At 38.3% G+C, this 15,049-nt stretch overlaps 1 protein-coding gene across 1 annotated transcript in view; it reads right to left on the bottom strand.

Moving 5' to 3' along the window:
- Positions 1-5,185: 5,185 nt before the first annotated feature.
- Positions 5,186-15,049, bottom strand: part of LOC126159795 (zinc finger protein 729-like) — a 400,570-nt gene continuing 390,706 nt past the window's right edge. The window contains exon 2 of the mRNA XM_049916576.1: positions 5,186-9,206. Coding sequence (XP_049772533.1) covers positions 7,193-9,127 — 1,935 coding nt within the window. The 5' untranslated portion in view covers positions 9,128-9,206 and the 3' untranslated portion in view covers positions 5,186-7,192. The remainder of the gene's footprint in view (positions 9,207-15,049) is intronic.

A 15,049-nucleotide genomic window follows, 5' to 3' on the forward strand; every position in this document is an offset into this window, starting at 1 on the left:
AGTGCAAACACATCTGATGACCACCATTCTGTGTATGGAAAGATTTAGAATGCTTCAAGCAATCTGTTCAACTGGTCTGTGCTTGCCCATCTGTCACTGAGCATGAGAGCAGTGTCTCTGTATATACATACATTACTGATACTGGTTACTTTTGTGACTCTTTCATTCCCACTAATTCGTACTACATTATGCACTCACATGTAGTACATTATAAACAGGTATACAGTTGGACACAGCCCAGTGCCTTACACACCTACAAAGATAATGTACTTGCCAGCATTGCATCACTGAGAAAAACTATGAATGATTTGCCTCTTTTAACTCATTTACTTACCTCGTGTATCTATAGGCGTTTCTGCTCATTTAACATTCCTTTACTAACTTTAGCTTTGACAAATTTTTATAGCACCAGAATAAAATTCTATGGCTTTATGACACAAATCTTGTATGGCAGCAGCACACTCACTTCGATTCCTACTACTCATGAGTTCATTACACCTTGATAGGCTGATGAGATGACGAAAAACGACTGATTCATCTAGCAACAAGCTCCTGCCCTTCCTATTACTTCCCTTTATGATTAAATGTAAGTTGCAGTAATTGTAATGCATGATGTCACCTCTTTTCCTGTTAATGTATTTGTTTCTCACTTCATACTGTCATGTTCTGCCATCAGTTTATTATCACCTAATTTAATTAGGACTGGCTTGGACCATTTGGGTCCCTCATCAGTCACAAGACTACAACCCTTTTCAAAAATTGACTACTGTGAACACCTGTCTTCAGTCTATTACATAGGCTACCCTGCATGGTGCACAACATGCTTGTTTGCTTGAGACATCACGAGCATGGACAGTTGATCATGATTCCTTTCCTAGTTCACCTCCCATCCTTATTACACCATCTGTTATATTTTAATACATTACAATTATAATTGTAACCAATACTAGCAACTTTAATTTCGTTAGAGACAATTGAAGCTGGTTTGGCCATTTTCCTATCAGGTTAGCCCTCTACTCTTTCCCATAGCTTACCAAGGAAGGTATCACTACTGGGTAGGTCTACTGGCTCCTATTTTGACATCCTTGTCCTAAATCTAACATCTCCATATTCATGCCAGTTTACATAATGGACACTTCCAAAATGTGGTTTCATTCTCATTAGATTTTCAGAAAAGTGGGGATAGAAACTCACATTTGATTTAACAACAAAGTATACAATTAGTACAGCTACAGTAAACCATACACATTAGCCAACTGTTGACCAAATTCTGCAATATGCTAGGCTATAACGTCTTATGTCCCTTCTAAAAGGATGCCAAAAGCAACTGGCTGTGAATTCAGTCCTCTCAACATTCAGCCCTACTCAACATAAATCATCACTATTTTTTCCAAAGAATACCGAACTTTTAAACTTGTGCAAAGCTTCAAGACAACTAGCACCTGTGAACAAGCTATAAATACTGCTGATCAATCATCTTGACTGTGAAGCCATCGAATCTTGGTACCCTGTTGAAATTGCCCCCACATGAGTGCTAACTTTTGCAGCATGCAAGAAGAAATGACCAGACAATGGGTACTACCATCTCTGTCTTTTCATACTGATCTAATTCTCCTTCACTACATAATAGACTCTGTTCATCCTGTGAACAACCAGTCACAGTACCACTCCGCCTTGCTATGCGAGTTTGATTTAATAGAAGTGCAGCTGTGCTGAAAACAAATTTGGTATCCCTGATCAGACTGACGCTGATCGCTGTGATAAAGCTTCCCAGCGAGCTTCATTCTTTGTTACGCAGTATCATGAAATCCTAGTATGCTTGCATGTATGGCTCACTCACAATGAAGACAACCTTTCAGCTAACTACTGACAAACCCACAATATAGTCACTGTGCTAATACTGCAATATTAGGGACTTAAAAACACGATCCAGCGTGACTTAATTCGCAGGGAACTGTGCAAACTCACTGCTACTCTGGAAATAACCAAAGCCTTACAGATCTTGTTGTTTAACACCCAAGCAACAGTTGAATGTTCAAACCCTGCTCACTACCATTCAGCCACGACTGCAAGAGAGACTCAGCCCCAACTTAGTGCCAGCTGAAACCTTCCAGCAAACCATAACTAATAATTCATTTCATGCATCAGTACACATGCAAATGCCCATGTAGGGATCAACCTTGCTGTATTATTGCACTGATGCTATTGTACAACTGTCATGATCTACAGATGTGTTAAATGAGCAGATATCCCTGCCCATGACTTGCACCAGTTGCAAATTTGAATGTTATCACCTTTTCTTTCCTTGTCGCCTGTGTAGCTACTTATGAACGCCATGTTTGGCAAATGGACGTCCTGTTTGTTTGCAAGTGTTGTTCATTGGACTGTCATGTAGTTCGAGGTTCAACTGTGCATTTATAATAATTATTACAAGAGGCCTAACTTATTACCCTGCGCCAGTGTCATGAATTGTGAAATTGCACTGCTTTTAGAGGGTCCTAAATAATTCCGTTGCTCTAGCACAGTTGTTGCAATCCACAAATCTTTATTTATGTCCACTGGGAACAGATTACCGTATTTGGTAGCACAGTCAACTATAGCAACAGTTCTCTGCTGTAACCATACATTTACACATCTGACTTCTCGAGTTTCTCTAACAGTAGACTTTTATTTAACGTTCTTACTATGATGTATCACACCCACCATTAGCTTATCTGCTCATTTAACTTACACACACAACAGCTTTAAACTTTTTCTGCTAATTTGCCTGAAACACCTTTTGTGATGGCACCTAACCGACAGCCTGTCTACACTACCAATCAAATCAAAGACTCGTTTTCTGCAAACCACTGACGAATACTAGCTTGGGAAAATTGCAAGTTACCACTGACCACAGCAACGCACACTTCACTGAGTGGAGGAAGCTGGAATACCTACATACAGCGGTTGCCCTGGTGTCATCTCTCTTGCAGTCACTGTAGTTGTGCTCAGAATTGTTATATGGATCATATGTAATCAAGGATATTGTGAAGTATTCAGATCACCAAAACCGGTGGTGCACAGGAAGCAGCTGTTGGGTAATTTTATACTTAAGTGGATTTTGGATCCTGGCACAATTCAGTCACGACTCTTATTTACGACTAAGCATTAGGAGAAGGGCTGCTAATGTGTATTAGTTTGTTTCCATTGTATAATTTTGTCATTTTTCTTATTCTGTAACATGGGAGAGTTACATTCCACTCAGTTAAGGACCAAACCAATGAGGTAGGATTTAACAATCAGTATCAGTTGAGTACATGAAATAAGATTTAATAACACAATGATAGTGCTACAGTTGTCTTAATGAGATTAGCTTATTATGGATATATAATCGGTTTGTAATGTATCCTTCAATAACTTTGTAATTTTAACTTTTATACTACAAACTGCAGAGATTATAGAAAAATTATGAATCTTATCAATATTATTTAGCTAAACCTCCTTTTGTATTGAAATACCCAGCCCACCTTCTGCTGCACCCCTTCGATGCAGTGTTACAGTCTTCCATGATCTTCATAACTGGTAACAACAAATGGTGGCCCCAATGCTGTCATTCCTGACCACAATACTATATCACTGCCCACGGGAATCACCATTGCAGCAGCCTAGCCACTGCACAGCTGATGCATCTTGACAGCCCCCATGCTGTCCCTGCTGGCTCAGAACGTGGTTGGCACATCTGTTGCCCCTGCACTACAACACCACTGTACCAGTGCATCATCTCACTTGGCTGTATATATTTCTACAATAACCTAAATCAGCCAATTCAAACTCATAATTATTGTACTATTATCTGTAACTTCTTAAATACTTTTGAGTTTTCTATTCCTGTCCACTTTTTTACTGTATTTTGGAAATTCTTTGTTTCCCATATTAGAAGCTTGCATCCCTTAGCAAGAGCCACCCATCCAAAGGATCATTTTCAAATAATAAACTACTACTTTTGTAATTTTGAAATAATTAGCCTGCTGCTACGGATTGAGAGTGACATGTGTGTGGTAGGCTGACAGACTGAGTGGGAAACACTAAATGAAATATGTTTCACTGCAGAGCTGTGGCTAGGCAGGGGCTGGTTCTGTACCAGTTACCACTGTATATGCCTTGCTCACATTCATACCATTCTGACAGTGAGGATGCTGAAGGGTTACACTTCCAGGAAGCATTGCTAGTGAGGAAAAATTCTAGAAACCCATCCAGCAACCAATCAGACAGCTGTTAATGGTCACACAGGTTCATAGAGCATAGCCAGGTTCAATTTGGCTCTCTTTCAACCAGCTTTCAGTCTGATCAGATGTGCCCTTCCATCCCATTCTCCAGCACTATGCCCTCAGTCTGTTAGTGATCTTACAGGTAGAGTTCTGATGTAAACACCAGTCAGAAGTTTCAAAGCACTCTCCATTGTTGTTTTTTTTAACAATATGCTTGACTGCCATGTGTTCCTGGATCCACATCCTACAATTGACTTTTCCTTGACAATTCCTGTGCAATAATTTATTCTGTAGTGATTAGCTTAGGTAATTATTTAAATAGGTGCAGTTACACTCTTTAATTAATTGGTATGCACTGTGTTTATGTAGACTCAGGTCTTTGGGTGGTTTCCCACACAACCACTGAATATGTTTATTTTCTGCTTACATCTCTTGTACTAGAGAAACGCTACATAACCCATCTTTAGCTGCACATATAGATATTCAGTCCGCATTGTGAACCTTTTTTAACATGTTACTACAAATTTTACTGTTTTGCTTAGAGATTCATAATATGTAAAGTCGCCACACTTAGTAGTATATTTTCAGATTCATCTGAATATAAGGCTATTGTCCAGAAGCCTGGTTTTTCTTTCCTTTTATTGGAAAATATTTAGTAAAATATTTAAAAATAAATTAAAAAAATATTTAATAAAAATGCATCTGGATGTACTATCATGAGAAAGATGGAATAAATGTAATCACATCTCTACAAAGTGTAGTAAAACAGAACAGTGCCAATCACTTAATTATAACCAACCCCAGTTGTTACACATATGAAGGAACATGTACTAAACCACTTTCACCAATAACAAATAGCTAGGGAATCAAAAATAAAAACAATCATTCTGAAATTAAAAATGAAGCGTAAGTACACATTTCCTAAAACGTCATGTTTATTTACACAAATTAAGAAAAATATGCAAAATGGAAACATCTTTGACTATAACACTGGACATATTTAGTACTCACATTCTCAGCTCTCCCAAATGTTGTTCTTGCATGTACCTTATACAGTATTAAACGCTTAACAAAGAATTAAGAGGTGCATAACACTTATCTACAATATCTCTGAATTACGTACAGAGCTTTGTGAAACAAAAAAATTTCACAAAAAAATATGGCTATTGTGCACTGGTGTAAATGGTAACCAAGCACAATGATTTTGTTAGATTACACATTTTCCCATCTGACCCATTTACATGAAGATGCATTGATGAGCAAAAATATCATGAACACTGCCTGTGAGGAGAATGAATGCCATGTTGTACACACATGATGCAGTATTCAGATTACAAGTATAGCAGATCAGAGATTAAGAAGGAATTGTTCTACCAATTAGATAGGCTGTGAAAATGTAAATCCAATGACATAAGTGACTTTAGCAAAGGACAGGTTACAGTGGTATTGCAGTTGGGAACTAACACCTCAAAAGTGGTGAAGCTGGTTGGCTGGACCTATGCTACTGTTGTGCACATCCAGAGAAAGTGGTTGAAAGGTGATAAATCCATAACCTTATCAAAAGATGTAATACATCTATACCTCATCACAAATCATGGAGATCAGAGGCTTGTCTGCTCTGTAAAGCTGGAAACGTGGCAATATGAGGCATATCTAATGACAGAAAATAATGCTGGAGAGGCCATACACATTTTAAAACACACAATTCAGTGTACATTTTTGAACATAGGGCTCCACAACATATGGTCTCTGTATGTTTCCATACTAACCCATCAAATTGTTCAATTGCAACTGCATTGCACAAGGGATCATTGATGCTGGAATGGAGGTCAATGCTAATGTAAACTGCCAACTGTCAGGACAAGTGACATTTCTTGTTACACCAGGTGAATGCCACATCCAGATATGCAGTCATGTAGGTGAATGGCACCAGATCGAGGACCCATTATGCTATCGGGCAAGTCACTTGGGCTCCTTTGGGACATCTGGTAATAATTGGAGGCATCATGACAGTTGCAGACATGTCACCTTTATTGGAACTACATAGATTCCTTCATGCCTGATGTGCTCTCCCACAGTGAAGGCAGCTTTCAGCAGGTAACTGTCCATGTCACATGTACAGAACGACTACACAGTGGTCTGAGTAGCATGGTAACTAACACTGATGTCTCGACCACACCATTTAGCTGATTTGAATGTGTGCAATACAACTGGTGCAACATACATCCAGAAATATGAAAACGACATGTCAAGTCCATATCATGTAGAATTGTTCATGTATTGTGTTCCAAAAGTGGACAAACATGCTATCAATTAGATTGTTATATTTGTTGTTACGTTTACAAATGCAGGATTAATATGAACAGAACATAAATGTACACGCTATTAATGACACACACAGCAGATCTCTTCACAAAACATACATTAGTAAAATAATGCCATAACCACGTTTCTCCAGTGTTAAGTTTACTAGCCTTTATGAAGGAAGTGCCATGGATATATTTTTGATAACATTGTTTCTAAAGTGCAGTTAAAGTACTACATAATGACTATGTCTAGAATATTAAGCAGCAAGTCATCACATTTCCTTGGCCTTATACTGAATATTGCATTGTACTTATGATTACTGACGAAGGTAAATCATTTATCACAATTCACAATCTTCTTGTCCCAAGATCGATAGGAAAAAGCAGCAGTGTTAATGACAAAAACACATTTGATTCATGTTTCTGGAGTATTTAGTAATAGAAGTTCTTGACATCACAATCTGTAGATATGGATTTTTATATTGTCACATTATCTGTTACCACTCTATAGTACACATCATTGCACATTTTTTTTCCACAATTCTACCACATTTTAATGTTATTTCACAGGAACTGCAATTTATTGTTCCCGGTTACATCCATTACTTTATAGGCCTTGAGGGCACAAACCAGGAAAACCTATTTGTGTACACCAACACTTACTTGTAGTTTCTTTCTGACGTGAAGCAATGCATGTGTCTTGAGAGTACCCAATTTAGTGAAACTTTTGTCACAGACATCACATTTGTGAGGTCCCCTTCCAATGTGTTCTAATGCATGTGTCTTGAGATCGCCTGACATAGCAAATGACTTCCCACTAATCTCACATTTGTGAGGTTTCTTTCTAATGTGAATGAATGCATGTGTTTTGAGAATGCTGGACACAGCAAAAGATTTCCCACAAATCTCACATTTGTGAGGTTGCTCTCCAATGTGAAGTAATGTATGGGCCTTGAGATTGCCTGCCCTAGCAAAAGACTTTCCACAAATATCGCATTCATGGGATTTCTTTCCAGTGTGAATTAATGTGTGCCTATTGAGATCATTCAACAAAGCAAAGGATTTCCCACAAATATTACATTTGTGAGGTTTCTTCCCAGTGTGAATTAATAAATGTTTCTTGAGATAACTTGACAAAGCAAAACATCTCCCACAAATCTCACATTTGTGAGTTTTGTTTCCAGTGTGAATTAATTGGTGAGTCTTCAGATTACTTGGATGTGCAAACGATTTGTCACAAATCAAACATTTGCGAGGTTTCTTTCCAGTGTGATTTAATAAGTGTGCCTTGAGATAGCCTGACCTAGCAAAAGATTTCCCACAAATCTCACATTTGTGAGGTTTCTTTCCAGTGTGAACTAATTCATGTGTCTTGAGCCTATCTGACCTATGAAAAGATTTCCCACAAATCTCACATTTGTGAGGTTTCTTTCCAGTGTGAATTAACTCGTGAGTCTTGAGACTACCTGATTGGGCAAACGATTTGTCACAAATCACACATTTGTGAGGTTTGTTGCCACTGTGAATTAATTCATGTCTCTTGAGATTGCTCGACAAAACAAAACTTCTCCCACATATCTTACATTTGTGAGGTTTCTTCCCAGTGTGAATTAAAATGTGAGTCTTGAGATAACCTGCCCTAGCAAAAGAGATCCCACAAATCTCACATTTGTGAGGTTTCTTTCCAGTGTGAATTGACTCATGAGTCTTGAGACTACCTGACTGGGCAAACGATTTGTCACAAAACACACATTTGTGAGGTTTGTTTCCAGTGTGAATTAATTCGTGTCTCTTGAGATTGCTCGACCTAGCAAAATATCTCCCACAAATCTTACATTTGTGAGGTTTCTTCCCAGTGTGCATTAATTCATCTATCTTGAGATGACCTGACTGAGAAAACGATTCGCCACGAATCTCACATTCGTGGGGTTTCTTTCCTGTGTCAAGTAATTTCTCTCTCTTGGGATGACCTGACCTACCACACAATTTGCCACAAATACCACATTTGTCCGTACTGTTTGCAGTAAGTAGATCACCCTGAGCACTGACATTAACAGCTGTAGACAAAGTTCCATAGTCACTTATTTTATCAGCATCATTTCTCATAGGTGTGTTACACACGTCATTACAGGACTTCCTTGAAGTTTTCCAAGTTTCCTTGTATGAAGAGCACACATTGTGTTCTGTAACAGAAACTTCTGGCAAACTATCCAAAAGGATACTGCTTTGATGCTCACCACTATAGCCATATTTTTCATGGTTGCCAGCATTTAAGACGTGATCATTCTCACTCATTCTCAGATGTTTTTTCAAACTAAATTTACTGTCAAATATCTCACCACACCACTTACAAACATACAAAGGTGGTTGCATGCCATCAATGTGCATAAACACATGCTTTATGAGTCTGTATTTTGAAGGAAAGCCCTGTTGACAGAAATTACAGCTATATACATGTAATTCCTTTTCCCTCGTACTACAGTCATATTGGGTAGCAACTGAGCATTCTTTATCAACAGTCACCTCTCCTATATGGGTACCAAACTCGTGTGTTGACTTCTCCATATCTATCATAAATTCATCCTGGACCAGTCGATGGTGAGACGTTTCTTCACATGATACGCCACACCTCCCATCAGTACTCTGAGTCAATCTGAAGAGTGAGGAGCAGAATGTTACATGTATATATATATATATAACAAAGAAACAATATTTGAATGTCCATAAATCCAGTACTATAGGGCACAAGTCATAAAAGTGCATAAGAAATTACATATTTACTGTTAGCGATTTAAAATTATAATATTACACCAGAAGGAAAGAACTGATGAGGTAAAAATGGTTTTAAACGAAAATAACCAGAGGAAATTCAATAATGATTAATCTGAGTCACTGTCACTTTCATTTGAAATTTTTAGATCAGAATTAAAATAATTGCATGTGTTACAATCTTTTTAAAATACAGTGCTACAAGTTAATAGTCTACACAAAGTAATTAAATTTATCAAAAGATGTAGCAATTATTAAGTTCAAGGCATTTAAGATTTAAACAAGAGAAATAATTTTTAAATGTTCCTCTTCCATTATCTTAGCTCGTTAAGTGCCTTTTCTTTGTTTTGCAGACAATTTCACCTCTGGCAATGATAAATTTATTTCACCTAGTAAACAGATTTTTTTTGTTTGATTCCCAGTGATTCATGAACTAGTGCAAGCTTCGCTATTTTGATTAGGTATCTAGTATGGATGGTAATTAGGTGGATAATGACTGTTCATGAACAAGAATCAATGTCAGAGGAATCAAGGGGGAAAAAAATGCAAACTGATGAATGAATGTCAATGGTACACTTGCAGATGGTTTCAATCTAAGACTGCGTTTTTGGCACTGCAACTTATATGAAGCCTTGAACAAATGGAAATATTGTCTGAAAGGATGGAAATGGTTGTAAATTTTCCAGTACATTTGCAGTGAGCCTTTTTGAAAAGTTCTACATCTTCCCAACATTTGGTCATCTGGCATTGCAGAACACCATTGACTGAAGGACACACATATTAATGGCCACATCATCACCCATTGAACACTGCAGGCTGACACTTCATACTGAGTGGCAGTGATAACAGCTGATGCATGAGCTACCCCCGTACTATCTGGGTCCCATTATTCCACCTGCAGTTAAACCCTTTCCCACAGATCAGAACTGTGATGTCTTTCAGGTCCCCAGTAAGTGGAACATGTTGGAAATAAAAGATTACAGATACTGAAGGCGTGCCTGCTTCAGTGTTTTCTTTTGTTCTGACTATAACTTTTCACTTTTTTGCAATGTGTTGGGTATATAGTTTTGTTTGGCATGGGTCTGGTAAATTTCGTGTGTTTTTAAACTCTTAATTAGGATCACACGATTTTTTTAACGTAACTGGTATCATTGTATGTGTCGGATTCTAGAAGTTGACAACTGTATCACTAAATCTTGTTATTTCTTTTTAACTCAATTAGATACAACATAGGAAAGTGAAGTAACTGAATATTAATAATGAAGAAAGAAATCGAAAAAAATATGCAAGTAAAGTTTCAAACAAATACCTTTCTGTTTCTCAAAGTACTAGAAATGAAACTTACAATTAAAATTTTATGCTATGCCAGTCAACTGTAAACAAACCAGAATAATGAAGAGAATTTGTGGAAAAGTTCAACAATAAATAAATTTTGATGTTACTTATTTATCAGTTGTTTTAGATACCTCCATGTAAGCATGTACTGGGTACTTGTGTCAAATCCTTAATCTTTACTGCACAACAATTTTTGTTGCAGGTACATTCATACACTATTCATGCAGTGTCAATGGAAGTGCACATATATTTTATCGACACACGTACTACACCCTGGACAATAACACTGCTAATGGTTTAGACCACATATGTTATAAACGTTGGCACTACAGCTCTTACCTCTACTTTATTCCTTCGTTGTCTCGATTCTCAAACCAAAGAGCTGTCATTATGAACAAAAACCCTTTCTTACATTGTATCTACCTACTCTGGTACCCCTCCATCCAACAACTAGTAAGGTCGGGAGAGTAATAGGACTTTGACACCTTTACTTGGTCTTTCAGCCAATGCTGGTTGCGAAGTCCCACTGCATATATATAAGCTAGTTACTGGGGTCACCACTCCCGAAGACAACCAACCCGCCTCAATAATCAATATACGTTGAAGTACGGTTCTTTTAGTCTCAGAACTCATGGATGATGATGTTTGGTTTGTGGGGCACTCAATAGCACGGTCGTCAGCACCTGTACAAAGTCCTACTTTTTACACATTCTACTTTTTTACACAGTCAAAGGTAGCCACTGTCACAGATAATGATGAAGATATGATGAGGACAATGCAAATACCCAGTCACTGGGCAGAGAAAGTCCCCAACGCGGCCAGGAATCAATCCTGGGACCCCATGATCTAGAAGCAGCAATGCCAGCTACTAGACCATGACTGCGGACAGAACTCATTGAGAATAATAAGTCTGTTCAGGCTGGTTTGAGTGGTTGGAGAGACGTGGCACACACTGCATACTGTATAAGACACTGGCAGCAGTCACCATAGTTATTACATTGTAATAACAATAAACACACACTGTTGATAAAAACCCCTGCTGAGTAGCAATCATAGAACGAATGTGGTATGTCTGCAAGACATCATAGCAACTTTATTATGACTCTAATGAGGACAAATAGTCTGAACAGCACCCTGTTTTCATGACAAGAAATCGATCTGAGGCGTTTTCAGTGATTATAATTAAACTGACAATGTTCTGGGTGCTGCAGTGTGGGCTCTATACCTTTGCAGGATGCTGTAACATTGTAGGGTGTTAATTAACTGGTGTCCTCACCAAGTACACTGAAAAATAATTTTTCAATTTCCGCCACCAGGTGAAAATATGGCGCTGTAAGCAGTGACAATGAGGTATCAGTGCAGGAAAAAGAGGAGAAACGATCAGACCAATGATAATGGTGGTTCTGATATGTTTATTAGGATATGATCAGAAGATACATGTTCAAAATGGTCTACTGAATCTACAACATGCTGATCCATGACATGACATGGTTAACAGTTACCTAAAGCATATCCAGTTCAATAAGGTTGATTGTCATCATATGATATCCTTCTCATCAGGAGTATCTGGATACATCCCCAAAAAATCTTTCACATATCCCAACATCCACATGTTGCATCAATTTAGGTCAGGGGATCTCGAAGGCCACATATCTTTAAACTACATAGATATAATGCGGATGATACCGAAGGTTTCATGAAACCAATCGTTCACTCAACAACTGACATATCATGCCACCCCATCTCACATAATGTCACAGACACTATTATGTTCTTGAAATGCTGGAATCTCGTTGCATAACAAGGTCTTTATAAGGTTCATATGTGGCTTATGAAATCACACCACACTGTCACGTAAGCCGAGTGGAGTGGATGTTCCTGCACAAGATTTGTGAGGACACCCCATATGTGACAGTTCTGTGTATTCATAGCCCCATGCAGAGTAAAATATGCCTTGCCCACCCAAAGAATATTCCCCAGCAAAAGGTCGCTCATTTCCATGCATGCCAAAAATGAAAGCAAAGTCACAGCGTTGTATCCTATCATGGGGTTTCTTTAGTCATGGGGTTTCTTTAGCAACACATTATTTTTTTTTTTTTTGGTTGTGGTTTTAGGGCGCAAAACTGCTATGGTCATTAGCGCCCAATCCCCGCAACACATTCTGCGCCTTATAGAGATACTAGTGTAAAATGTGCCACAAAATGTTTTGAACTGTTGATTGGGGTGAGTGTAAGTGTGGGTACTCTAGCACTTACTGCAGAATTTGAGCCATCTGCTGCATGGTCGGTTGTACTAAAAGCAACTTGAGCAACCACTATGAGTGCCTGCTGCACCACTCAATTCACCTATTTCTTCAAATTTCTTGATTGTACTCTTCAACACATTTATTTCAATAATATTCCTCCAATGCAGTGCCGCTGCTCTGATAAAACAAGTGTACCACTAGTGCACAGTGTTTCTTGTCAATAACCACTTCATTGCATTGGAATGCTTAAACCTTAACTAGGGGGTATACTTTGGCAAGAAAAAATTGCCCAATTAGAAACGCGCTTTCTAGGCTGAAAAACGTTTTACTGGATGGAAGTACATTCTTCCATGTCCAAACATTATATCATTTCCCTAGGAGCTGTAAACCTTATCAATCCCTTGAATGGTTATGGATTTATAAACCTGTGCATAACTTCCTGGCACTTTATGAATCTCAACCTAGCAAAAATCAAAGAATTTTTGAAAGATCTTTGATGCATGGAAACATGTACACTACATATTTTTGTATCACGTAAGTATAAACACAAATTCCATCAATTACATTACATTACGCTAGCTTCCAAAGCACTGAAATCATGATTGTGACGTGCTTTTGCCAGCCAAGCATTGCTCTTGTCACATGATCTCACCAAAGATGGCACAAATATTCAGAGCATAGGAAATGATGTAGTCAGCCAATGACAACATGAATGTTAAGATGTGCAAACACACAAACTGAAGACATTAATGATTTAAATTAATATACATCAGTACAACTACAAGAAAAGCTTAGTGTTGCTATATACTATCGACTTTTCAAAAGTTTTTGCTGTTTTTTTTTTTTTCGAGGTGTGGTTAGGCAGGACCCTAAGAGCACCAGCTTTAATTTTAGCAGCTTTATATTTCTGACAAGCACGATTATAAATGTAACTGATGTGCACTGGACACTTCGTGGGTTACATGGCTGTTTACATGTTCTGTACACCACTGACTTTTCCCATAGTAAAGCTTGTTACATGTGAAATCGCTCAAGGACTTATTTCAGTCTTGTTTTTGAAAAGGCAACTATACTTTTAGCCAGCATTAATGCATAAACTGCAATCAATGAAAGAACTATAATAATTATGAGACACTAAACTCGAAACTTGGTCATTTTTTGTGTGTATTATCTTTTCAAGATATATGAAATGCAAGTGTGCCACCAAAATTTAAAATTATGGCATAAATTGCTGGTCTTTTGGGACCAAATTTTTCAACATTGCTGGTCCTAAGCGTTAAGTCTTGAATGAGAATATAATGCTCCACGATTTAAGGAATTCATCACGCAGTCTGACACACATCATCATCTTACATTTACGTTGAAAGGAACACTTCTGAAACCTACATTCGCGATATTGCACCATGTCCTGTTAGAAATGTAAGCAGCTGTGATGTCACAGCCCAGGAATGAGACATACTGAAAGCAGTTCATTGTTAGAAAATATTGCAGAATTTTTAACATCGATGTCGGCAGATGCCTGTGTGTACACTCGTTTTGTTGTTTTGAATGGCGCATTTTCTCTGCAACAAAAGATTTCTTTTGGTGATATTCCATCGTTTTTGTTTTATCGCTGCAGTATTACTCTGCAATGGCGGGATAATGTAATATTTTTTTTATTAGTGTATCAGGTCTTAGCAATCAGAATTACAAAAATTTAACTGAAAAATAAAATAAATTACTGGAATTCTGAAACATCCCTAATCCGGATCTGAGCAGATCTGAGTCCTTTTTGTGTGGCTATATTAAACACAACGCTAGCCCGGTTAGCCGTGCAGTCCAACGCACGGCTTTCTGGGTGGGAAAGAGCACCTGGTCTCCAGCACAAATCCGCCAGGCGGATTTGTGTCGAGGTCTGGTGATCCGGACAGTCTGTGGATGGTTTTTAGGCGGTTTTCGATCTGCCTTGGTGAATGCGGGCTGGCTCCCCTTATTCCGCCTCAGTTACACTATGTCGGTGATTGCTGTGCAAACAAGCTCTCCACGTATGCGTACACCACCATTACTCTGCCATGAAAACATAGGGGTTACACTCGTCTGGTGCGAGACGTTCCCTGGGGGTCCACCGGGGGTCGAACCGCACAATAACCCTGGGTTCGGTGTGGGGT

The sequence above is a fragment of the Schistocerca cancellata genome, unplaced genomic scaffold (assembly GCF_023864275.1).
Source record: "Schistocerca cancellata isolate TAMUIC-IGC-003103 unplaced genomic scaffold, iqSchCanc2.1 HiC_scaffold_1147, whole genome shotgun sequence".
In the NCBI taxonomy this organism is placed as follows: domain Eukaryota; kingdom Metazoa; phylum Arthropoda; class Insecta; order Orthoptera; family Acrididae; genus Schistocerca; species Schistocerca cancellata.